At 44.4% G+C, this 25,955-nt stretch overlaps 2 protein-coding genes across 2 annotated transcripts; one reads left to right on the forward strand and one right to left on the reverse strand.

Moving 5' to 3' along the window:
- The first annotated feature begins 8,430 nt into the window (after positions 1-8,430).
- LOC122106191 (olfactory receptor 10AD1-like) lies at positions 8,431-10,328 on the forward strand. Its single transcript, XM_042677494.1, has 3 exons — positions 8,431-8,533; positions 8,698-8,722; positions 9,374-10,328. The coding sequence occupies exons 1-3, from the start codon at positions 8,431-8,433 to the stop codon at positions 10,326-10,328; spliced, it is 1,083 nt and encodes a 360-aa protein (XP_042533428.1).
- Positions 10,329-21,392: 11,064 nt separating this feature from the next.
- Positions 21,393-21,983, reverse strand: Ccdc184 (coiled-coil domain containing 184). Its single transcript, XM_042677755.1, has one exon. The coding sequence runs from the start codon at positions 21,981-21,983 to the stop codon at positions 21,393-21,395; it is 591 nt and encodes a 196-aa protein (XP_042533689.1).
- Positions 21,984-25,955: the final 3,972 nt, after the last annotated feature.

Here is a 25,955-nt window from a genome sequence, read left to right on the forward strand (position 1 = left end):
CATACTTTCCTTTAGGCTCATCTATGTTGTCCCAAGCAACAGAATTTCATGCTTTTTTAAGAATAAATCATGGAGCATGGCACTAGTGCCTCATACCTATAATCCTAGCTACCCAGGAGGCTGAGATCAAAGCCAGCCCGAGCAGGAAAGTCCTTGAGACTCTTATCTCCAATAAATTACCAGAAAACCGAAGGAGCTCTATGGCTCAAGTGGTAAAGCCACTAGTCTTGAGCTGAAGAGCTGAGGGAGAGCCCCCAGCCCAGGGTGTCGGGGCAGGGGGGGAGGAGGGAGAATAAATCATGGGCTGGGAATGTGACTGAGTGGTAGAGCGCTTGCCTAGCACGCATGAAGCCTGGGTTTGATTCCTCAGTAACACATAAACAGAAAAAGCCTGAAGTGGTACTGTGGCTCAAGTGGTAGAATGCTAGCCTTGAGCAAAAGAAGCTCAGAGGCAGTGCCCGGACCCAGAGTTCAAGCTCCAGGACTGGCAAAAAAAATGAATCATATTTCCTTATATGTATATATACTATTTAAAAACGCTATTCGTGTATGGAGGGGAATTGTATTTGATTCCCTATCTTGGCTATTGTGAATAATGCTGTAAATATAGGTGTGAAACTGTCTTTTCAATACACTGATCACTCAGATATGAATAGCTGGTTCATATTGTAGATGTTTGATTTGTCAAGAAACCTCTAGAATGTTTTACCTAGTGGTTGAAATCATTTACATTCCTAATAAGGGAGTGCACAGCCTTGTCTTTTCTTCACATACTTGTCAAGATTTCTAACCGGTATAAGATTGTTATCTCATTGTGATTTTAATTTGCATTTCCATGATCATTTAGAAATGTTGAAATTTTTTAATGTATTTGTCAGTTATTTTGTGTCTTCTTTTGAGAAATATCTAGTCAGGCCCTCTATCAATTGATAATCTGGTTGTTTGCTTTCTTGATATTGAGTTGTTTTGAGCTTCTGAATCTCATGAACATGCAACAGTCTTTTATTGATCTTTTTTTGGTCAGGAAATACATGGCAAATTTTTATTATCTGTTGTCTTTCCATTGGAGATAGGAGTCTCACAGACTTTCCGGCCTGGGCTGGCTTCAAACCGTGATCCTCAGATCTCAACCTCCTGAGTAGCAAGGATTTACAGGCATAAGCCACTGGTGCCTGGCCATGGCCTTGTTTTTCTAATGACAGTCTGAAATACAAAGGCTGTGGTTCTATAGTGTCTTTGTATAGACAATGTTTTTTCTCTTCTTCTTTTTTCCTTGTATTATTGTTCCTGATGAAGATTGATATTGTATTTTCTTTGTGAAATGTCTAATGTGAGGCTGTTCAACCAGAGCTAATTTCTTGCTTCTTGTGCTTTCTCTTTTTGTTACTGGCTATGGGTCCTTCCCTGCCCCAGGTCTCACTAAACAAGGACTTCTGTGAGAGCTGGGTTGTCTTTGCATTTAGTAGAGCTATTTTCAGAGCTCATTCTTCTTTGATGGCTTAGGGTATGCCAGAATATCTGGGGGAAATGTCGCCTTTATTAAGAACAAAACAGATGTGGACTTCTAACACAGAGGATACTGAGACTTCCTCATAAGCCACTGACAGCTCTAGACAGCAGTAGAGCCCTTACAGATTGTCACACAGGGCAGCTCACTCCTAAGAGGAAGGAGAGGTAAAAGGGCTAGAACACATGTAATGGGTTCCTCTTTCTACTATCTCCAATCAGGTAAGCTCTCTCTCCTACCATGGTATGAAGGAAGGTGAGGCACAGATGAGGAGTGTCATGCTATCACAATTCTCTTCACTTGGAAGGAAACATCTGGAATGTGGAAAGAAGTGTGTCCCTACCTGCCCTGCCCTTCTCAGTAACCAGTATTTTATTATTTAATCCCTTAAGTTTATCGTGCAGGGTTGCAATCAAGACCGTCCGGCTTCCAGCCTCATATGGCTGCTCCCCTAGAAGAGATCCCTGCTCTTTGAGAGGCTTTTGTGATGTTGGGAACTTTCTCTTTGGCTCACAGATGACTAAAAATGGGTCAAGCAGTAAATTAAGTCAGCCCTGGTACCACTCTAAACCCATAGCCTAAAACTTATTCTTGGTTCTTTTCTTCTAACAAACTGCTCAGTTCTGTTGTCTAACTTACCAGCAGTTCTTCCATGACATTCAATTACATCATTAGAGGGCAGTAAGAAAATGCATGCTTAAATGTTATGATGTACATAAACTATTTTGCAAATTATTTGTAATTGAAATGGGATCACAAGTCCTTGAGTCTTCAAGTAAAAGAAAGCTAAAGGTCATGTTTATACTATCTCAGTGCTGATTGCAGGAGAAAATACTATTGTACTCTGGTTTAAAAGAGAAATGTTACATATGTATATAATACATTACATATATAATATAATATATACTATTTGTATACTGGTATGTATAGATGTATGTATGTATACATTTCAAAATGAGAGTCTAAACAGCTCCACAGTTACTAATGAAGATAACCAATAAACATAGCATTTAAGAGTTCAAAATTAGTTTTAGAAAATGTAACTACTTTTTTTTTACATTTTTATTAGTTGTACAAATATATGAGTCGTACAAAGGCATCTCTTCATAACATTTTCATATATTTATGTAATATACTCCAAGTTTACCCTCTCTGTCATTATTTCTCATCCTTTCTCTCTGCCTCTTAAAACAAGTCCAACAAATTTTATTTCTTTCATTTCTTTGTATACTAAATAATTTGAGCACATTCCTCCTATTCAACCTTCTCCTTTTATCTCCCCCACACACACACCACTAGTATCCATTCCCAAACAGAACATGTTTTATGCTTTCTATCACTCTTTTTTTTTTCATTCTAGGGCTTGAACTTGGGGCCTCAGCTCTTGCTTGAGCAAGAAAGCTTGCTCACAGCTGGTTCTTTGTCATTTGAGTCATGCCTCCAATTGCTAGTTAATTGAAACAGAGTGTCATGGACTTGGCTGCCTGGGTTAGCTTTGAACCTTGACCCTCCAGGTCTAAACTTCCTAAATAGCTAGGATTACAGGCATGAGAAACCAACACCCAGCTCTGACAATATTTAAGGGCTAGATCTTGCATATGAGAGACAATTTGCAGTATTCATCTTTCTCAGTCTAACTTATTTACCTTAACACGATAATCTCTAGTTTCATCCATTTTCCTGAAAGATGATGCAATGAATAAGTAATATTCCCTTGTGTATAGATACCACATTTTTATACATTTATTGGCTGCTGAGCCTTTGGACTGACTTCATATATTGGCTATTGTGAATGGTATTACTGTAAACATGACTGTGTAGGTATCTTGACTGTATGTTGGCTTACATTCCTTCAGGTATATATGCCCAGAAGTAGAGTAGCAGGATACTTTAGTTATTTTTAAGGAATCTTCATACTTATTTCCATAGTGAATGCACTAATTAACATTCTCACCAACAATGTCTAAGGGTCTCTTCTTTCCTCTGTCCTAGCTAGTATTTGTTGTTTCTTTCTTGATGACATTCTAACAAGGACAAGATTGAATCTCAATAATATTCTATTTGGAATACCTTTATGGTTGGATATTTCTTCATGCATTAGTGATTTGTACTTATTATTAAAATTTATTTGATTGCCCATTTATTAATTAGATTACTTATTCTTTTTTTTTTTTTTTTGTCGGTCATGGGGCTTGAACTCTGGGCCTGGGCGCTGTCCCTCAGCTCTTCAGCTCAAGGCTAACACTACCACTTGAGCCACAGCACCACTTACAGTTTTCTGAGTGGTTTATTGAAGATAAGAGTCTCACGGACTTTCGTGCCCAGGCTGGCTTTGAACCACGATCCTCAGATGTCAGCCTCCTGAGTGGCTAGGATTACAGGCGTGAGCCACCGGGGCCGGGCTACTTATTCTTTTTGATGTTTAGTTTTTGGAACATTTTATATGTTATTAATCCTCTATCCAATAAATAACTTGCAAAGATTTTCTTCCATTCTGTAGTCTTTCCTTTTTTAAAAATTATAAAGGTGATATACAGAGGAGTTACAATTACATAAGTCAGGTGATGAGTACATTTCTTTCTGGACAATGTCACTCCTCTCACTCTCCCCCAGTTTTCCCTCCTGTCTCCACCCACAAGTTGTATAGTTCATTTTCAACATACTGTCTAGTGAGGACCACGCTGCATTTATTCACCCTATGTCTCTTCATCTTTGTGCCCCTATTACCCCCCAAAAGACAAAAAATATGAACAAGACAAAGAGAAAAGAAAACAAAAAACAGCAACAGTGAAAAAAAAAGCCCAAACCTGTTTCAGTTTCCTAGAGTTCATTTTGCCCTACCCTTCCCTGCCTTTTCTTTATTTCACTTAGTCTCTCCTTTCTCTCTCTCTCTCTCTCTGTCTCTCTGTCTCTGTCTCTCTCTCACATCAGCATTGGGGCTTGAACTCAGGGCCTTGTACTTTTTTTTTTAATTGTGAGAATACAGTACAGAGGAGTTACAATTACATGGGGAAGATAAGAGTACATTTCTTATCAAGCATTGTTGCCTCCTCTTTATTTCCCCTCCCCATCCCTTCCCATACTTCCCCCTCTTCCCACCCGATCCTCCCCCCACCCCCCACCAAAGTTGTAAAGTTCGTTTTTCGACATAACGACTTGTACATCTCATTGTTGCAATGGATCAGGGCCTTGTACTCTTGCCTAACATTGTTTTCTTAAGGCTGGAACTCTTTCATTTGAGCCATACCTCCACTTCCCTGTAGGCTTTCTTTTGTCTCTGGTAATTGTTTGCTGTGCAGAAGCCATTAATTTTTATTTATTTATTTATTTGTAAAGAAGTTGTTATTCAATAAAGTAGTATATTTAATGAAATCCCATTTTTCAATTCTTGTTATTTCCTGAGCATCTAGGGTTCTATTCAGAAGAGTGTTACCTATGCTTGTACCTTCTAGGATTTTCCCTAGCAGCTTCATCTAGCATCTTCAAAGTTTCTGCTCTTACCTTAAAATACTTGATCTGGGGATAGGAAGGTGGCTCAGTGGTAGAGTGCTTGCTTTGAATACATGAGGCCCTGGGTTCGATTCCTCAGCACCACTGTGCAGAAAAAGCTAGAAGTGGTGCTGTGGCTCAAGTGGTAGAGTGCTAGCTAGCCTTGACCTAAAGAGCTGAGGGACAGCACCCAGGCCGAGTTCAGATCCCACGACCGATAAAAAACAAAAACAAAAAAACTTGATCTGTCTATGGATAGCTAGTTTCCCCAACACTGTTTGTTAAAGAGAGTATCTTTTCTCCAAGAAAATAATTTTGTATACCTTTGTCAAATATCAGAGGACTGTATCTGTGTGCATTTCTTTTTTTGTATGCAATTCCATTGATCCATGTGTCTATCTGTGTTGATACCATGCTTTTTATGTTTCTATGGTTCTCTAGTATAATTTGAAGTTGGATTATTATCATCTTTCCTGAATTGCTCTTTTTCTTGAGAATTGCTTTGGCTGCTTGGGGTCTTTGTGCTTTTAAATGAATTTTTAGGACTCATTTTGTTTATTATTGGTATATGGTTACGCTGATTTATTTTATTGTTGATTTTGTATCTTACTGCTTGGCTGAAGGTATTGATCAGGTCTCAGAGTTTTTCGGTGTAATCTTTAGGGTCCTTTAAATATAGGAGCATAAGGACAATTTGATGTCTTCCTTTCCCATTTCCACCCTTTTTCTTTCTTTCTTTCTCTAGTCTTATTTCTCTGGATAAGAACTCAGGCACTCGGGGCTGGGAAGGTGGCTCAGTGGTAGAGCACTTGCCTTGCATGCATGAGGCCCTGGGTTCGATTCCTTAGCACCATATAAGCAGAAAAAGCCGGAAGTGGCGCTGTGGCTCAAGTGGTAGAGCGCTAGCCTTGAACTGAAGAGCTGAGGGACAGCACCCAGGCCCAGAGTTCAGGCCCCATGACCAGACCCCCAAAAAAAAAAAAAAAACGAACTCAGGCACTTTATTGAATAAAGGTGGACACAACCCTTGTCTCACTCATGACCTTAGAGGACATGGTTTCAGATTGTTCCCCATTTGGGATGATGCTGTATCCAATCATTTCTAACATTCATTCTTAGGAGATTCTTTGTCAGGAATAGTTGCAAAGACAAGAGTTTTCTTTGGTTACATAAAAATATATGCTTGTCTGGAAATAATATATATGCTTATCTGGAATTTCTTCAGGTAACGGAAGGGAATGTAATTTTTAGGTCAAAAATTTTTAGGAAGTAGGGTGCCAGGCTCAAGCCTGTAATCCTAGCTACTCAAAAGACTAAGATCTGTAGTCCAAGCCAGCCCAGGCAGCCAAGTCCATGAGACTCTTATCTCTAACTAACCAGCAAGAAGCCTGAAGTAGAGCTGTGGCTCAAGGGGTAGAGCACTAGTCTTGAGTAAGAAAGCTCAGGGACAGCACCCACGCCCTGAGTTCAAGCCCTAGAATCAGCACACACAAAAAGTATTCAGAGATAAAAATTATAAAGGCTTGAATATGTAAAACTATACACTATAAAAGACAAAATATGAATACAATGTGCTAACAAGTGGTATGTGATATTTCATAACTATGCTATATAGTCCTGTATACATGTAATTCAGTAGTTATTTAAGCAGAGATGCAAAGGAATAACTAAATCACAAGATACTCTTCTCTTCCAGAGGGGCCCACCAGCTCAGACCATCCTCCCTGGACTAGTTCTTCTTCAAATACCATGAGATCTTCTCTACTACTTGTTATGGTGATTCAGTGACAAATATCATTACCAAAAGAGAACAGAATGAGGTAGATGATGGTAACAGATATACTGCTTTATGTATTAGGATGTTCACTAGCATAGAGGCTAATGGTAGATAGCAAGGCACTCAAGATTGGGCATCACAGAATATTCTTACCAGCACAGTGAACTCTAATAGCTCCTACTGACTTATTGGGTTAAACTTCAATTTTTTTTCTTGGACAAGTTCAATATTACTCTGGTGTCTTTTTTTTTGTCCAATGTGGGGCTTGAACTCAGGTCCTGGGTGCTGTCCTTGAGCCTCCTTGTGTCTAGCACTCTACCACAGTGCCACTTTCAGTTTTTAAGTGGTTAATTGGAGATAAGAGTCTCAAAGGGACTACCCATGCTGGCTTCGAACCATGATCCTCAGATCTCAGCCTTGAGTAGCTAGGATTACAGGTGTGAGCCACTGGCACCTGGTTTACTCTGGTGTCTTAACTCATAGACTTACCTTGTCCATACTTTGATTTCAGTCTCCATGTATCCACTCGACTGTACATCTTAAACCATGCTTTTTGTTTTCCCCTGTCCCATTCTGGGTCCTCAAAAGAATGCCTTGATATAAGAAAAATCCCAAAGTGAAGATGGTAGGAATAGACTGCTGCCCAAGTACTCCATTGACCTACCAAGAAATCACCCCAATAGGGAATCCAGAGCTTCAAGGAATGGCAGGCCTTATGGTAGGCAATGACTAAAATGCAGATAGAAAACACAAGAACTTGAGAGACATGGGAAACGGAGGTGAGTGAGGATTCAATAACACTTAGATAAGTAGTGAGTCCTCATCACCAAAGATGAGAAAGGATGAGAGAAGAGAAAATAGTCACAAAGTAGGTAAAAAGGAAAAGAAACCAACTAACTGAAGACAGAGTAAAAATGTATAGAAAAGAGAATAGACGAGAAATGGAAAGTAGTGAAAGAGAGCTGGCAGGTAAAGAGGAATATATTTCAACATTTATTAACTATCTAAGGGTCTGATACCTCCTACTTCAAAATGAGATGAAAAATGCAAGAGCCATTAGTGTGAATGTGATGACTTCCTACAAGATCAGAGCATGAGCCCTATGAATGCTAATTCTCTGAAGATGGAAGAAAAACAAGATTTACTGCTAGGAGGAAGAGATCAATCAAAGTTCATTCTAGAAAGGATAGATGTGTGCCCTGTTCAGAGATACACCATTCTCATGGATAGAGTTGGATGTTTTCCATCCGAAGGAATATATGTTCCAAATTATCTCCTGGTAAGAAAGTTAGAGCTCCCAACAAGGTCCCATCTCCAGCCTCACAGCCTAAGTGGCTGTGTTATGAGCTTCCATCACTGAGACAAAAATACCTGAGCAAAACAGCTTTAGAACAGCAACATTAACTGGGGCCTCTGGTTTCATTCCATGGACGTTAGCTCCATCAATTCTGGGCCTGTGATGAGGCAGCACATGATGGTAGTGAAAGAATGCAGCACATGCTACTCAAACCATGGGTACCAGAAAGCAGAAACAAAGAGGGTCCAAGAGAAGATATACTCCCCCAGGACATGCACCAAGGAATCTACTCCCTTCAGCGAATCTCCAGCTCCTAACGTTTCCAGAACTCGCCCAAAGAGGGACACTTTATGGGGGACTATGAATTCAGTAGACAAACCTATGGAGTGGACGTTTCAGACTCAAATCAGAACAGTAGTTGATGTAGCATTGGCAACAGAAGGCAGAGTACGACTGGGAAAAGGTGGGTTAAGAGGGACCAGTCTGCTGAGTATATCCAGATGGTGCAAATCAGTCCCAAGCTAGGTCCAATGCCAAGAGTTACTGATTTTTTATTTCCCCTGAACATGGAACCCAGTCATGATATTACATTAGCTGCACGAAAACCTGAATCTATTTTTCTCCTAGAAAAACACCTTCAAGGAGCCGTGAAGTGAATCCTAAATACTGTCTCCATATGGTAATACCCACCATCTCCTTTCCTCAGGCACTCCATTTCTTTCTTTTTTTTTTTTTTTTTGGGTCCGGTCGTGGGGTCTGAACTCTGGGCCTGGGCGCTGTCCCTCAGCTCTTCAGCTCAAGGCTAGTGCTCCACCACTTGAGCCACAGTGCCACATCCGGCTTTTTTCTTTTTGCTTATGTGGTGCTGAGGAATCGAACCCAGGGCCTCAGGCATGCAAGGCAAGCTCTCTACCACTGAGCCACCTTCCCAGTCCCGACACTCCATTTCTTAATTCCTTAAAACTTTTTCATTCAGCACTGGTCATAAGCAAGTCTACTTTATTTTTTCACCTCAGTACATTCTGTTAGTGACTAATTCTGTAATATTGGAACAGAGGCAACACTTCACAGGGGACCTGATCAAAACAAAGTGTAGCCACTTCCTCTTTAATGTTCAATATCATGATGATAATTACAGAGCCTGGCATTTTCCACTATCCATTATACCACCAGTCTACTAGAGCTGTCCAAGTCCCAACTCATCAACCCAGTTTTATACTTGGTTTTCAGGACACAAGTGAATACCTTGCATTACCCTACAATAATCTCAACTGTGCTTTTCCTATCCTCCATCTTCAAACAGGCCCCATAGTGTGGATGCAAGCAACAGCAGCACAGTCACAGAGTTCATCCTTGTGGGCTTTGAGAAGAGCTCCCCTTCCACACGGACATTCCTCTTCACCATCTTCCTATTCTTCTACAGCCTCGCCATGGCCATGAACAGCCTCATCATCTTCATCACCTGGACAGACCCCAGGCTCAACAGCCCCATGTACTTCTTCCTTGGCCACCTGTCTTTGCTGGATGTCTGCTTCATCACCACCACCATCCCACAGATGCTGGTCCACCTGCTGACTAAGAACCACACTGTCTCTTTTGTCTCCTGCATGACCCAGATGTATTTGGTCTTCTTTGTGGGTGTGGCGGAGTGCATCCTCTTGGCCTTCATGGCCTATGATCGTTATGTTGCTATCTGCCACCCACTCAACTATGCCCAGATCATGAGACGGCAGGTTTGTGTCAGCCTGGTGAGTACTTGCTGGATCTTTGGGATGATCAATGGCATCTTTCTGGAGTACATGTCATTCCGGAATCCCTTCTGCAGAGACAACCACGTTGAGAACTTCTTCTGTGAGGCCCCCATAGTGATCGCCCTCTCCTGTGGGGACGTCCAGTTCAGCATGAAGATGATCTTTGCTGATGCCACCGTGGTGCTGCTGAGCCCCATGGTGCTCATTGTCACCTCCTATGCCCGCATCCTAGCCTCCATCCTCAGCAAAGCCTCCTCCTCAGGTCGGGGAAAGACCTTCTCCACCTGTGCCTCCCACCTGACCGTAGTCATCTTTTTCTACACTTCAGCTATGTTCTCTTACATGAATCCCCGCAGCACTCATGGGCCTGACAAAGACAAACCTTTCTCCCTCCTCTACACCATGGTCACCCCTATGTGCAACCCCATCATCTATAGTTTCCGCAACAAGGAAATGAAGGGGGCCATGGGGAGAGCCCTCAAGAGAACTGGCCTGGCCAGCAGTTAGGCCATTCCAGAAGAAGCTCAACTCTGGAAATGAGGAAGTCTTCCTCTTCCTCAGCAGTGTACTGAAATAATTCTCCAGTACCCAAAGGCTAAAGGAAATTTTTTTTCTTGGAACTTAAAGCGGAAATTCCTATTGTCTGAGGCTCATCTCTTTCACTGCTTTTTAAGCTGTTTTCCCCTTCCCCTTCCTTAAGCAAATCTGAGACATTCCTGGAATTTTTCCTTTAAGTTCTCACATTAAGATTCAATAAATAAGCGCATTAACTTTTTCATTTGTATTATATTTTTCCTTGTTATTCTGCAGCCTGATATATATGTATATTTAGAAATAATCTTTTTTCTCTTTACATATGTTAGCCTGTTTTTTTAATTTATATTCTACTCTCCTTTGCTAGATCTGGCTGCATCTGCCCAACTCCTATATGAGAGAAAGTAGGTAAAGAAGAAAACAAGAACCATGTTGACATTAAGAAAAATCAGAGAAGCCGGGCACCAATGGCTAATGCCTGTGATCCTAAGTACTTAGGAGGTTGAGATCTGAGGATCACAGTACAAAGACAGCCTGGGCAGTTAAGTCCCTGAGACTCTTATCTCAAATTAACCATAAAAAAGCCAAAAGTAGAGCTATGATTCTAGTAACAGAGAACTAGTCTTGAGCAAAAAAAAAAAAACAGTAACAAAACCAGCCAATATTGTGTGTGTGTGTGTGGGTGCTAGTTCTGGGGCTTGAACTCAGTATCTGGGTATTGTCCCTTAGGTTTTCCTCTCAATGCCAGTGCTTTACCACTTGAGCTACAGCTCCACTTCCAGCATTGTGGTGGTTAATTGGACATAAGCATCTTACAGACTTTCTTGTCCTAGATGGCTACCACTACCCTCAGATCTCAAGTGTCCTGAATAGCTAGGATTATAAGCCTGAGTCACCAATGTCTGGCTAAAATTATTGCTTTCTCTTTTTTTCTACCATGCCTTTAATGTTCTTTTCTTTCTTCCTTTTTTTTCTTTTTTTCTTCTTTTCCTGCCAGGACTGGGGATGAGCTCAAGGCCTGAATGTTGTCTTTTAGCTTGTCTGAAGCTGGCATTCTATTACTTGAGCCACAGCTCCATTTCCACAGCTAATATTTTTTAAGAGTATTATGTCCTAGAGTTTTACATTTAATCCTTATAAATCATTATGAGATACTTGCCTATTTGCAGAGGCAAAAGCAGGTTCATAAAAATACAGTAAAGGTACTTGCTCAACATCACACTGCATAAGATGCTATCTTTGTGGTGCTAAGTCAGACTCCTTCTAAGGAGGTCTGGAAGAATGGGGCCAGCTTTGTATCAAGGAGGTGACATTATATTAGACTGGAAAATAAGGGAGAGTATTGGGTGCTAATGATCAGTAAGATCCCATGCGAGAGGAATTGCCCGATTCCCAATAGGATCAACTCGCATTGGAAGACATAAGTTGGGGCCGGTAACGCAGGAGGCAGGTGACCTAGAACTGTCAGCTTTCTCTTCCAGGCATGGTGAGGACAGACAGACGCGCACCCCGGCGGCGCCCTCCCCACCCAGGGCCGCAGATTGGTCCTCGATAGGACACAAAGAGCCCTCCCTCCCCTCCCACCCCCCCTCAACACAAAAAAACGCAATCCCGAGACGCCACCCAGAAAAACCCACGTCCCTTCCCAGTCCCCGTGCATTTTCAGACAAAAGCCACAAAACGCGCAGCCAAGATCCATCGCTATGGTCGTCCTGCTCCAGGTAGAGAGGGTGCCCAGAAATCCTAGCCTGGAGCTGACCAGGTCACACACACACTACCAAGCCGGCTGCGCCATTGCCCACGAGGCTGTGGCAACCCTAACCCAATTAGAGCCGGGAGAGGCGGTGGGCGTGGCCCGCGCTGAGCGACGGTAGCCAATCAGCCTCTCGGACGCTGTGGCAACCAATGAATGTCTTCTCCTCAACAGCCCTCCCTGCCCCCGCCCCCCTCCGCGCGCCGGGCGGGGAGGGAGTGGTGGTGAGCTCATTTGTCTACCTCTGGGAGACACGATCTATTTTGAGAAGTTATTGCGGCTGCAGCGGTTCCCCGGCAGCTGGCGATGCGGACTCGGGGAGCTTGGGATACCCTGCCAGCTGCGTGGACTTACGGAGATGTCCCGCCCCTTTGGCGGAGGAGGGTGGACGGTGTGGGCGGAGCCAGACCAGAGGCGGGCTGGAGCAGAGACTCGTGCCAATCATCTCGGGCTGTCCAATCCGCGCTACCCAGGCCTCGTCCTTTCCGAGAGGTTGCCCCATTTTTTTAGAGAATTGTTGAATATGGAGCTCCTCTTCCTGCTGGTGCACCTGCAGTGTCCTCTAAACTGTCTCACCGCCTCATTCCCCATAACCACTCCAGGAATCCTCCCTCAGCGCCCTATCCCTTTCTAGATTTGTTTTTTTTGCGTTTCCACAGTCATCTGTGCCTTCTCCTATTGCGGTGTCCTCTTCACTCGCTTGGAATCCGTTTATTGTTGTCTCCCTCCACTCAGTGGGATTTTTTTTTAAGCACTGTCACAGTACCTGACCAGATATGGCGCTCTGATGTTATTTCTTCGGTGAACTCAAGCAGATCCTGATGTATTAACCAATTAAAAGCCAAGCCGTGGAGAGGAATATCCAGAGCCTGGGCTCTCTGCTCCGTCCTCAAAGAGGCCTCTGAATCATGTTAGTGGCTTCCTCTGAAATACTCAGTTTAACATCTAGAAATATGGCTTATTCAAGACAGGACAATTAATATGTTTAGAACCTCTAGGAACACTTTTTAAAAATCTCATCTTTAGGGGATTCCAATATAATTGTAATATTTGCTTTCATTTTTCCAATCTGAAAACCTACCTATCTTCTCTTCACCTCTTTCACATGTCTCCCATCCTAATTCACCCAGCTATGGGCTTGGAAGGCTGACTTGTGTGGACAGTAAGCTCCTTTTGCTCTGTTTCCTCTTGAGTTTTGGCCTATCAGCACCAAAGACAGATCAGAAAGAAGCAGGAACTGGAGGTTGGGTATATAATATATATAATGCTTTCTCTGTGAGGATTATGGCAAGCTCTTAACTTAAAATTTGAATTCCTGTCCCCTGGGGCTTTTCACCCATTTCTCTATTTCCAAGCTCTAAAATGGAACCTTTTCATTTCAACTTCATCTATTAGTTGCTCTGATACTGGATTCCTTGTGATTTCCCAATTTTAGGAATGAATCCTGTCCTACAGTGTTTCTGTGTAATTTTATTTTCCTCATTGTACAAAACCCTCAAATCCATGTTTTTCTTACCCATATTTGGTTTAGATGTTTTCGATGCCATGTATAGTTAGTTTTGAGGGGAGGGAAAGTGTCTGTTAGTTGGTACTTACTTTCTTCAAAGTAAGTAGCTGCCTCTGCTACTGCTTTTCTTCCACTTCATACTGGACATTCTCTTTAGTATAAAATTGTGTATTTGGGGGCTGGGAAGGTGGCTCAGTGGTAGAGCGCTTGCCTTGCATGCATGAGGCCCTGGGTTCGATTCCTCAGCACTACATAAGCAAAAAGAAAAAAGCCGGAAGTGGAGCTCTGGCTCAAGTGGTAGAGCTCTAGCCTTGAGCTGAAGAGCTGAGGGACAGCACCCACGCCCAGAGTTCAGGCCCCATGACCGGACCCAAAAAAAAAAAATTGTGTATTTGTATGACTCATCTTTTTTTTAACTTTCATTTCTATTTTACCTTGTTCTATCTACACACATTCCTACTCTGTCTCTCTCTTTCACACACACACACACACACACACACACACACACACACACACACACACACATACACAAGGCCCATTTTGTAAATACTTAAGTTAGTTGGCAATGCTCACGGAACATGTTTTCAGTCTCTGAAAAACACTTTGTTCCAATTCAAGAACATATTATTTGCTAACCAGTAGACTGAGAGCTCCTTAAAGGGCTATGGCTTTGTGGACTCTGCTTTATTGACTACCATTTTACATGAGGCTTTGTGCCAATCCTGGGGCTTGAACTTGGGGCTTGAGTGTTGTCCCTGAACTTTTCTATCCAAAGGATAGAGCTCTACCACTTGAGAGCCATACCTGTTTCTTGCTTTTTACTAGGTAATTGGAAATAAGAGTCTCCTGAACATTCTGGTCCCAACTGGCTTCAAAGCACAATCTTCAGATCTCAACCTCCTGAATAGCTAGGATTACAGGCATGAGCCACCTGCCCAAGGGCCCCTATCATGTTATTTTAATTTGTGGCTATACATTTTGCAATTGTCCATTTTTATCTTTATTTCTGAAATGACAACTTGTAATTACTGGTGGCCAAGCAGCTAACACAAACCAACACTTGCCTGAACCTAGCAGTTATTCCAAGTGGGTCCATCTGGGAATCTACAGTCCCTAAATATTTCAATTAATCAACATCACAGGGTCCTTAAAGGAATATTAGTCCTATTTATTGTCAGCTTCACTGAGCTCTTTCTGGTAAGATTTCTTTTTAAAGTGCCAGCAGTATAGACCAGTATTGTGGCCTGGAGGAATTTCAGAAATAACTTTTTCCTTCTCTGTAAGAAGTGCTGCTTCACTGCACTTCATAGTCAACATGGCCTAGAGAAGAGATGGAAAAGTACAGGCAACTCAAAATCAGAAAGTGATTCAGAAGGGTCAAACTCAAGGTGAAGAAATTATAATACCATAATGACTTTTAGTGATATGTGTACCTAACAGTGATCTTTTAAAGTGCTATGTCCAAGCAAGTATAAAAACTTTAAGAATGGAACTTGATCTGGGTGTTCATGCCTGCAATCCTAGCTACTCAGGAGGCTGAGGTCTGAGGACCATGATTCAAAGCCAGCTGGGGAGGGAAAGTCTGTGAGATTCTTATTCCAATTAGACAGCCAGAAGTGGAGGTGTGACTCAAGTGATAAAATGCCAGCCTTGAGTGAAAAAATTAAGATAGTGCCCAGGATCTGAGTTCAAACCCCAGTACCACCACATACACCTGTGTGCACATATGCGCGCGTGCACACGCGTGTGCACACACACATACATACAATTTTTTAATTGATAGAAATTATTTACTACATTCCTAGAATTAAAAGCATAAAGGAAGCCAGGTACCACTGGCTCATGTCTATAATCTTAGCTACTCAGGAGGCTGACATCTGAGTATCAGGGTTCAAAGCCACCCAGGGCAGGAAACTGCATGAGATTCTTATCTCCAATAAACCACCAGAAAACCAGAAGTGGTACTGTGGCTCAAGTGGTAGAGCACTAGCCTTGAGCTGAAGAGCTGAGGGACAGCACCCAAGCCCACAGTTCAAGCCCCACGACCGACCAAAAGAAAGCATAAAGGTATAGCCAAAAAGATTTGCTTACTTTCTTTTGGAGGATTTCTCACTCATAGATAGCATAAAAGAAAGGAGCCAGTTGCCGATGGCTTGTGCCTGTAATCCTAGCTACTTGCTACTTAGGAGGCTGAGATCTGAGGATTGTGGCTCAAAGTGAGGCTGGGCAGAAAAGTCTCCGTGAGATTCTTATCTCCAATTAACCACTTAAAATCTGGAAGTGGCTCTGTGGCTCAAAGTGGTTGAGCGCTAACCTTGAGCAAACAGCTGAAGGACAGTGCCCAGGCCCTGGGTTCAAGCTCCACAACTGACAAAAATAAATTTAAAAAATAAAAAAAGAAGAACAGCACATAGGGAGGAGGTTAAGGGGCCAGTAGTGTGGGTGCCTACACCCACACCTTTTCCTGGAGGAGGGATTTGTGTTTGCCTGCATTTGGGGGAAACTAGGATTGGGTCAGAATGACCCATTCAAACCCCTCATTTAGGGATTAAAAGGAGTTGGGACCATCTTTAGGAATCATTTCCAACTCTTGCTTGGATGAAATGTGCTCCTGACTTGGTCTAGAAAATGTATTTGAGAACCTAGATAGATGAGTGGAAAATGGGAAGACCTTTGCTTCCCCCCGACCTAGTCACCCACACATCCGATTTTATACTTAAGAAGCCCTGGAGACATGGAGCAGATTGCTGAGCATGAATTTTCAGAGATCTGGTTAAGTTTTGGACTAGAGATATGTGGGCGAGGCGGGAAGGGATTCCAGTGTGGAGTCACTGCATTCTATTTATTCAGCTTCTTCATCTCTCCTTGCCACCCACCATTTGGCAGAAAGCCAGGCCTTTAGGAGGTTTTCGGTAGTGCTAGCTGGAGTCATAAATTCACTTGTAATGTCTCTTTCTCTCGACAGGTGGCACCATTACAGCATTATTTACAGAGTAGGATTCCTTCTCTAAGCACAGTGCTTCCAAGCAGAAAAGCTATTTTTTTCCCCCCTGAGGGAATTCACCTCCTGGGGACAGTCTAGAAGTGAAGGGGGAGGGGGGGATGATGGCTACAATTAAAAATTGGAAGGATAAGTCCTTTGTTATTTCTATCATCTCAGAACATCTTGGCTGACATTTCTATTCTAAGCACATAGGTGAGGAAAGATGCTTACGAAAAGTTGCCTTTTAAAAGCAAAGCATTTTATGTCTTGCAAAAAATATACACGAGTACATGTGGGGAAGAAATGATGCTTATTTCTGGAAAGCTTTTAGGTGACTCATGTCATTATACCTATCAAGCAGCAACCATAATCTGTGATGATGTTGAAGATCATATAAAACTGCATGTTCTTGCTGGAGGCTGGTATGCACTTTAGGGAAGTAACTAATTTTCTAAGAGTAGATGTTAGCAAGCTAATGTTGTACCTTAGTGCTGTAAAGGTGTGTGTGGTTTTGCACTGAAATGAAGCTTACCCCCTGAGAGAGGCCTTAAAAGCCAGCTAGAGATCTGAGTGCCCCAAACTCAGTTGTGATGAGATATGCAGTGTGGTGTTGGGCCCAGACATAAAGGACAGCACAGAGCCATGAAGGGATCCATTTGCTTACTTCTTGTACATCAGCAATGGTGCTCTGGCAAACATCAAGGACTACCAGACTCAGAAGCGTTGGGAAGTGTGATGAATGTCAATAAAGCTTGAGTTGGTTGACCAGATGGCAAGTGATCAGATTTAGATGAAGATTGCAGTTTAGAGTGGGGAATACTCTAGGGGTTGTAGGAGGGAGGAATGCTAGGAGTACCAGGTGCAAGCAGGTTATTTCTTGTTATTTTTTGTTATTTATATTGCCTGTACTTGGGCTTGAACTCAGGACCTGGGATATCCCTTAGCTTTGCTCGTTCAAGGCTGGTGCTTTAATATTTGATCCACAGCTTCACTTCCAGCTGTGTGTATGTGTGCACGCGCGTGTGTGTGTGTGGTAACTAGAGATAAGAGTGTCTCAAGGACTTGTCTGCCTTGAGCTGGCTTTAAACCTCAACCCTCAGGTCTCAGCCTCCTGAATAGCTGGGATAATGGGGATTAGTTACCCATGGCCCAGCTCTAATTCCTGTGTTTTAAGGATTAAGTTGAAACTATGGCCCTTCTGACCAGAAAATGTAAATGCTTTGCATTTGATTTCAAGAAGTAAGCCTCCCTGAGGTTCAGTTGTGACCTCTAGCCATAAATCAGTGTGATTAGAAGGTCCAGCTAAAACTCACTTATCTAGAACTTTCCATAGAAGAAACCTGACATTTGTGGGAGTTCAGGAGAACAGATGATGTGGGAGAACCAACATGTGCTCTATCTCTGTGAGGGGCTCTGGGTGCAGGTGACTATAGAGGCTGAAGAATCCGTTTCTCTAGGGAGATTTACAAAAAATAAAAAGACTTGTAGAAAGAAAATAGCTAGTAGAGAATTTCTAGAAGGCCCTAAGGGAATGAGGATGTATTTTGGAACAGTGTGTATAAGAAAGAGGAACTAAAGTGTGGTCAAGGGTTAAAGGACCCAACAAGAACTTTGTAAAGAGTCAAAATGGCTAAGCTATGTCAGGAAATGGTGACCTGAGCTCCAGGGAATGGGAAGGCACCAGCACATGGAACTGTGTCGGGGAATACATACCCGGCAACATCGGCTGTCCCCAATCAAACAGCATGTTTAGCCCACCATCATCTTGATTCTGTTTGTATATTGTCACACACTAGAGTCTCATAAGAATCACTAATCTAAACTGAAATTGAAATTTCCTGTTCCAATTGAGAAGACATAAAGTGGCTAAAGATGATTTCCTTTTTATTTTCAGGATTCTTTTAGGGTCTTTGAGGAAATGGGGTTCTCTGAATGTTTCAATAAGAGCAATTAGCAAGAGTGTTCCCATCCAGGGTTCTTTCAATCAGACTAAGGTATAAGTCCTGATTCTGCCCAGTAGCAGTCTGTGACCTTGAACAAATCAGTCTGGTTTTGAATGGTTATGTAAAAATAATAATATTAATACCCACTTCCTAGGATTCTTGGGGCATAAAATTGGATACAATGCTTAATCAATGATGCCGACAGCTGGTAATGAGTGCTGAAATCTAGAACTGTGACAGCAATCTCCCAGTCCTCAGGGACACTTGCCTACTTACATATTCTAGCTACCCTCCCTAGGGCCCTGGCACACATTTCGCAGCCACTGCATAACTCAAGGCCTTCTGTAGCATCCTGTGCATACAGAGCTGGTCCCCAAGACCTCTAGCTATGTGACATATAGTCACACAGTCATAGCTATAGGACCTTTAAGATGAAAAGACCCATGCTAGCTTGGGAATCTCATCATTCTCCATCCTTAATTCTTTACTAACGAGTACTTGATAGGGTTATATTTAAAAGAGAGTTTCTGGAACCTTCCCTGGGAGGTTTTATTTTCCCAGAAGTGTCAGTGACCACTTTCACCTACCCCCAAGAATACTCTAAGGAAACCTAACATTTGCACAGTTGCTTCATAAGTACAATTTTTTTTCTAGGTGTTAAACATTTTTCTCCCTTACGACTTTTGTATCCCCATTTTATACAACCCATAAAATCGATTCTGTGTTGGAACTGAGAGACGAAGATCGGTGCCTCTCTGCAAAAAGCATGAGCAAGTTTTCAAAGATGCGTGTGTACTCACGCACACGCGCACACCCACACACATACACACACACACACACACACACACACACAGAGGCAGCACTCCTGCTTATTCTGCTCTTAGATTTTGATCTGTAGCAATCTGGGGAAATCTCCATTGCCCAAAGGAGCAGCTTTGAGCTGATGTCAGTGTACACTCCTGGGGGAATACCTTACAGGCATCCTCCACTAGAGGCCCCTGGGCAGTTACTGTGCTTTCCTTTGTGATATGTCATTCTATTCCCAGAGATCTTGGGCAATCCTTCCGGAATAATACCCACTCCCTCTCCCCCACTCCCACACACACACCCTTCACTCCTTCTATATAACAGGTGTCATACCTGCCATTCCAGGACTCCAATTCAGAAATTATCTCCCAGGGGCCAGATGCTTGATTGGAAAGGTCCAATGCACATGTGGAGTGGTGGCTACTAAAAACTCCTTGTTAGCTTGGGAATCTTAATACATACCCCCCCACCTTTGTCTGTCCACTTTGAGATCATATTCAGGGCAGAAGAAACAGGTAGCAGTGGCAATGCCTGTCCCAATCAAAACAGGGACAGCCAATTCCTTGAAACTGGAGGCAAGGAGAGAGGAGGGAAGGCATGGCCCTTCATTACACACTCAGCCTGGTCCATGCAGTGAGCCCAAAAATCCCACCCTGACATTCCCCTTAGCACCAGTCAGCAAGGAGGGGAGATGACGCCTTTTTATTAAGGTTCACACCAAGGAAAGCATTGAAAAGGAATACACCAAGGAGGGGAACGGGCACACAAAGTCACCACTTCAGAAAGATAGGAGAGAGGCACATTAGCTAAGGAAACTCAGGACAGCAGCATGCTCCATGCCCTGATTGGGGAGGGGAACACAAGGGGAGAGAGAAAGGGCAAGCGCCATGATCACCTGGGGCTCACAGAAGGGTCTGAAGCCCCTGGAACCTAACACCAGAGCTACCAGCCCTGCCCCTCAGGGCTCACACACTATTGCACAAGTGGACACACAGAAGCACATACAAGACATTTATGGAGGCAACATCGAGAGGCAGCGAGTCAGAAAGGAAAGGAACTGAAGTTAAGCAGGTGTAGCCAGAAGAGAGTTTTTGGCTGTAGCCCTGCCCTCCCTCCCCAGTCCCACAAATGTCCCCTAAATCTGGGCTGTTGCTGAGTGTACACCCACCCACCCCTAAGTCTCTTTCCTGTGTCCCGTGAACTGGGCTCTTTGTTCTCTAAGTCCCAGCCAGTAGAAAAGCAATCCCAGATGAAGTCAGTGACGAGGGAGGATCGGCTCTGCATGCAAAAATCCTAGAGGTTGATCTATTATATCTTCATGCACATTCAAAGCCAGCTCCTCCCAGCCCAGGGGCCCAAGGAACCTCATTCACTCAGATTCTTAGGGCTGCCAGTTCCCTCCTCATGCTTCCTTTACCAATCAGCAAGCCGCAGAGATCTGGGGGGGGGGGGGGGGGTGAGGAGGGGGGGAGAGGTTTCTGCAGAGTTCTGAATATCTTGGATTTCAGCAAAAGGGTTCGTTTCCTGTTGCCGGAACAGAATTACCCCCCAGATTCCTTTATTTTCTAGGTACATCGTTAAGAGGTCATTTGCCCCTCCTCCCCCATAGTCCTAGATAAGTCCTTTTCAGAGTAGAAAAAAAAAAAAAAAAAAAGCTTAATTTTATTTACATAATTCCGGGGTTCTCCGGTTGCCTGGGGGAAGGGGAAAGGGCAGGGCAGGGTTTCCGATCAGGAGTCCGGAGGTGCGTACTTTTCTCTCCCGGAATCTCACCTTTTCCGCAGTTGGTTATGACGCTAGGTTGGGCAAAAATAGAAATCTCGAGGCTCCCAAAGTCTTTCTTCTACAAATCCTTCCCGAGGGAGTCTTTTCTCCACACCTGCCTCAGAGGCGCAGCTGTTAGGACGGGCGCAGGCTACACACCTCGCGGTTCAGTCCCCTGGCAGCGGTCAATACTCAGAAACCCAAAGCCAGCCGTGGAAGTTAGTGGTCCCCCCCCCCCCCCCGCCCCTCATCCATCCACCCAGCCCGCCAAGGAGTCCCCTCACAGACACGCCTCACCCTCCAGCTGCAGCAGCGTAATGTCAGGCAGATCGAGGGGTTCCACAAGTGGCCCGTCCTCCCCGAGGAGATCAGCACAGGGGCTCTCCGAGCGCTCACAGCGACTCGTGGGTGTGGGGAGGCTGGGCATCTCTTTCTCCTCCAATTCATCTTCGTCCTCCTCGTCCTCCGGATCGTGATCCAGCAAGCTGGTGTCCCCAATCCCAGGTGGAGGGCTCTCCGGTTCTTGGGGGGCATCGGGAAAGCTCCCTTTGCCACCGACCACACCCAAGGCGCCCTGGCGGGGCGCGGTGGTCATAATCTGGCACATGGAGACGATGGCCCGTTGGTTGGCGCACACGTCGTCCGAGAGCACCTGGATGTGCGAGGCCTGCTCGTCCAGGGCCCCTCGCATGGCCCTCACGTCCTCAAACAGGGCCTGCAGCTGGGCCTTCAGGTGTTCCATCAGCTCCTTCATGCCGCCGTTGTACTCCCCGGAGATCACGTCCCCCACGGCCGGAACGGTGGACACCTCCAGGGGCGCAGGCATGTCGCCGCCGTCCTTGGTCATCATCTCCAGCAGACCGTCCTCCATTGAGCGGCACAAGCGGGTGGTGGTGGCCTTGGATGGCGTCCAGCCCGGCCTCCGGGGGGGGGGGTGTGAGGGACGGGGTGGAGGAGAGGATATGAAGGCGCAGAGGAGCCTGGAAAGGTGGGGAATGACCCAAATGGGGGTGGGGGGCTCAGAGGCTCCCAAGAGAGGCAGAGGGCGCTGACGGGATCCAGGGAGACCCAGAAGATTCAGCTGGACGAAGCCCGGAGAGGGTCCCAAGGACAGCTTTTTTGGGGGGAGGGGGTCTCCCTTCTAGGGGTGCAAAAGCACTCTCTCGTCTCCTCCTGGACTGCACCCGTGTGTCCGCCCGACCGCTTGCCCCGCACGGCGGCGAGCAGAGCGCGCCTGCAGGTTCCCCGTGTCCCCGAGGCGCCGGCGGAGGAGATCCGGGTCGGAGGCTGAGCCCCGCAGCGCGTCCTCGGACTCGGGACTCCCCCAGGCCATTAACCGGCAGCGCCCCGCAAAGTGTGGCTGGAGCGGCGGCGGCAGGGGCGGGTCTCCCCTAGCGGCGCCGCGGATGCTCCTCTGTTTCCAAGGCGACGCACGGCACGTAAATGACGTGTGTCTCCATGGTAACCAGGAAGTAGAGAAGAAATAGGGAGGGGGGCGGGGGGGGGGAGAAGGAGGAGACGAGGATGGTCCTGAAGCTGCAGTAAGGGGTTCTGTTGTCTGGGCAAGCAAACGGGGCGGGGCCGGGACGCTGCAGTGGCCTCCGCTTGACTGGAAAGGGCGATCGGTTGTTTTGAATAGAAGAAAAAAGCCATGAGAAAGCAGTTCGATGCACGAACTTCCCCAGGCCTAAGCGACAGACCGACCATCTACCCCAGCTCCCAGTCTAGGTATCAGATCATGAAATCAGCTGTCTTGGGAGGATTTTCACCAGCCCTCCTCCTTCCTTTCTCAGAGGCGGTGCAGAGCCAGGTGGGTTCCTTGTCCTCCATCATCGGCTGGCACGGCTCAGAGGAAAGCAGAAGGAGGTCGAAACCGATGCTAGCAATCCTCAGCTTGACCTGGGATTCCATAACACCCTGAATCCGGATCCGGATTGGGTCCGACTAGGCCTGGTGGTGCAGAAGTAGGGAGAGAGGGGGGATATCCCAGAGGGTGCAGCCTGCCTGTAGGCTTCTGCAGTAAATCATCCTTCTCGCTAGAAAATAAATGGGAGAGAGAGAGAGAGAGAGCACAGAAACTGGGAAAAGCTGGGATTCTCTTTCTCATGAAAGAGTTTGTTCAGGATGATGAAACTACGTATCTAAGTTTTGGTAATGAAATTTCCAAAAGGAGTTTTTTTGTTTGCTTAGTTGGTTGGTTGCCTCATCTGCAACCGCCATGGTGGAGTTCCCAACACCTCAAATAATGGCTAGGACCTAGTAAGTCGATACTTAATGTGTTTCTTGAATGAAGACTTCAACAACAACAACAACAACAACAAAATACCGAGTTCCATTCCCTCAGCCAGGAGACTCTGGCTCATGCGTAGTGGATTTTTAGAAGGCTTGCATTCAATTGCATTCTGCCACTTATTGGTTCACAGTGTATGTGAGGACCATTCCCACACATTGACTCAGTGTCACCTTTGTGACCAACTTTTTCCTGTTTTAAAGGGAAAACAGGAGAGGAGAAGGAAAATGGATATATTTATTTACAGATAGCACAGATTAGGAAGCAGTGGTGTCATAGGCAGTAGCATGCCAATTTAGTAGCCACCCTAGCAAACCAGAGAAGCCAAATCTTCAGAAACCAAAACAGATGACATTCACAAGAACAAATAAACCTGGAAAGGAGAAATGAATAGTCACTTAAAGATAGGGAAGAACAAGGTATGAGTGAGTATTTTCAAACACTGGTGGTTCACTGAGAGCAAATGTGTTCCCTTTGGGCTTTCTTCCTTGTATGCCCTCATACTGAAGAATGAGGGAAAGTTGTATGGCACCAAGGAAGCATTCTCCCTTTCTAACTGTTCTTAAAAGCAAGTTGGGAATATCCTAAGTGTTGTACCACAGAATGTTTAAAATAATCCAAGGCACTGCTGACATAAAAAATATGTATTATGCAGTACTTAGAAATTTGATTTTCCCAAAGAAATTTGTAAAGGAAATCCTACAATACGGTATAGTCTGAAATGATTCAACCGTTGTGCTTGTTCTTCTACAACTATGTCGTGCTATTATCTTCAGTATCACATCTGCCTTTGCCATATACCCAACACATATTTAATGAAATTTATATTGTTCTTAAAGCACTGACTCAGAAGTGTACACAAATGCTTTTTTTTTTCTTTTGCTGGTCATGGGGGCTGAACTCTGGGCCTGGATGCTGTCCTTCAGCTCTTCAGCTCAAGGCTAGCACTCTATCATTTGAGCCACAGTGCCACTTCCAGTTTTTTCTGCTTATGTGGTTCTGAGGAATCGAACCCAGGGCCTCATGCATGCAAGGCAGGCACTCTACCACTAAGCCACCTTCCCAGACCTCATGCTTTCTTTAGTATCTCTAAGTATAGCCACAGTAAGCTGGTTTTTACCAAAAGACTGGATTAAACAACATTCTTTAAGAAAGCTAGAAACAGAAGCAAGATATATAAGACAACTGAGCTTACACAGCATAAGTTTCTGATCACACTACAGTAAATATATTCTCAGAGTTTATAGGGTTAACACTGTTGTTCCTCTCCCTCCACCAAGAAACCTCTACGATAGCTTACAGAGACTGGGTTAGTCTTAGTCTATCTGCATGGGTTTATGACTTCCTATTTCTTAACCAATAGTTCATGTGGAAGACTTTCATCTTGCCCGTTTTTCAGCCTTTAGGGAGGTCCTTACCTTCTACTTACAAAGAATGATCTTGTTTCCAGTGTAAAGCCTCCCATCTTTGCCATCCCATAAGCTTACATGAAACACAGCCCCTCATACAGCAGGAGCTGGGTTATGCCATCATACAAGGCCCTTTGCTACTACATTGTTGGGGATACCATTGTATGTCAAGGCTTTCAGCATCAGATTACATCATGTATGTGGCCATGCAGTCCCACAGAGAGTACAGGGGATCTGAGCCAAGAGGGAGGGGAAATTATTGGAGAAGCACCAAAGACCATGGGAAAAAGGTGCAGAGATCCAGGAGTGTGGCTGATCCGATCCAGTTCCAGGTCAGACATTTGAGAGGGTAGGTGGGAACTGGGGGAGTAAACCAGTGCTAGAATTTGAAAACATTTAGGGAGGAGACATTTGTGTGTTTCAGATGTAGAATGATCCATTTCAGAGATTCTGTGTGAAAATTAGACAAAGGAAAATAAGACAGAGTTCTAGTGTGAAGAAAATAAGGAACATGAATGCAAAGAACAGAGCCCTCAAGGCAGGCTGGGTTTCTGGGTTGAGTCCTCAGAATGCCAAGGCTTTGTTGGGTGATCCATTACCAAATAAAAGGAGGCTGATATCCCAGCCATGGTGCTGGAGTAGTCAGAGAAACTCCTCAGAGAAAGAGACAAAAAAACCCTACACCCTCCTCCACTTCTTGCTTATCCTCTGAGGATCACCAAGTTGAGTCTGTTCCTTCATCTTGTTCTTATTAGCCCACTGGGAGAAGATAGCCCTTACTACATGGATACATGTCTCTATCAGTACATCTAATCCCAAATAGCACATGCCCACTAAAATAATTATTCTGAAGAGACCTGGCCATTTTCCTCTGCTTGATGTCTAGTTGCTTGTAGCCTCTATGTCAGATAGCTGGTGTAATTTTTGGACAGCCAATTAATGAAGATGCTCACTTTATTCAAATTTAGAGCAATCAGCTAAATCAAAGTACAGTTTACTGGATCACCTTAGTCCAAGATCTCAGACAATATTTCCAAATATGGGGCTGGGAAGGTGGCTCAGTGGTAGAGCGCTTGCCTTGCATGCATGAGGCCCTGGGTTTGATTCCCCAGCACCACATAAGCAAAAAGAAAAAAAGCCGGAA

Source organism: Dipodomys spectabilis, unplaced genomic scaffold, assembly GCF_019054845.1.
Source record: "Dipodomys spectabilis isolate Male_0828 unplaced genomic scaffold, ASM1905484v1 ptg000039l, whole genome shotgun sequence".
Taxonomy (NCBI): Eukaryota; Metazoa; Chordata; class Mammalia; order Rodentia; family Heteromyidae; genus Dipodomys; species Dipodomys spectabilis.

Bases quoted from the DNA above. Each gene is read 5' to 3' on its own strand.
- LOC122106191 (XM_042677494.1), top strand. From the start codon at position 8,431: ATGAATTCAGTAGACAAACCTATGGAGTGGACGTTTCAGACTCAAATC. The intron at 8,534-8,697 runs GTGGGTTAAGAG...TTTTTCTCCTAG, and splicing joins CAGAGTACGACTGGGAAAAG to AAAAACACCTTCAAGGAGCC. The intron at 8,723-9,373 runs GTGAATCCTAAA...ATCTTCAAACAG, and splicing joins CACCTTCAAGGAGCCGTGAA to GCCCCATAGTGTGGATGCAA.
- Ccdc184 (XM_042677755.1), bottom strand. From the start codon at position 21,983: ATGGAGGACGGTCTGCTGGAGATGATGACCAAGGACGGCGGCGACATG.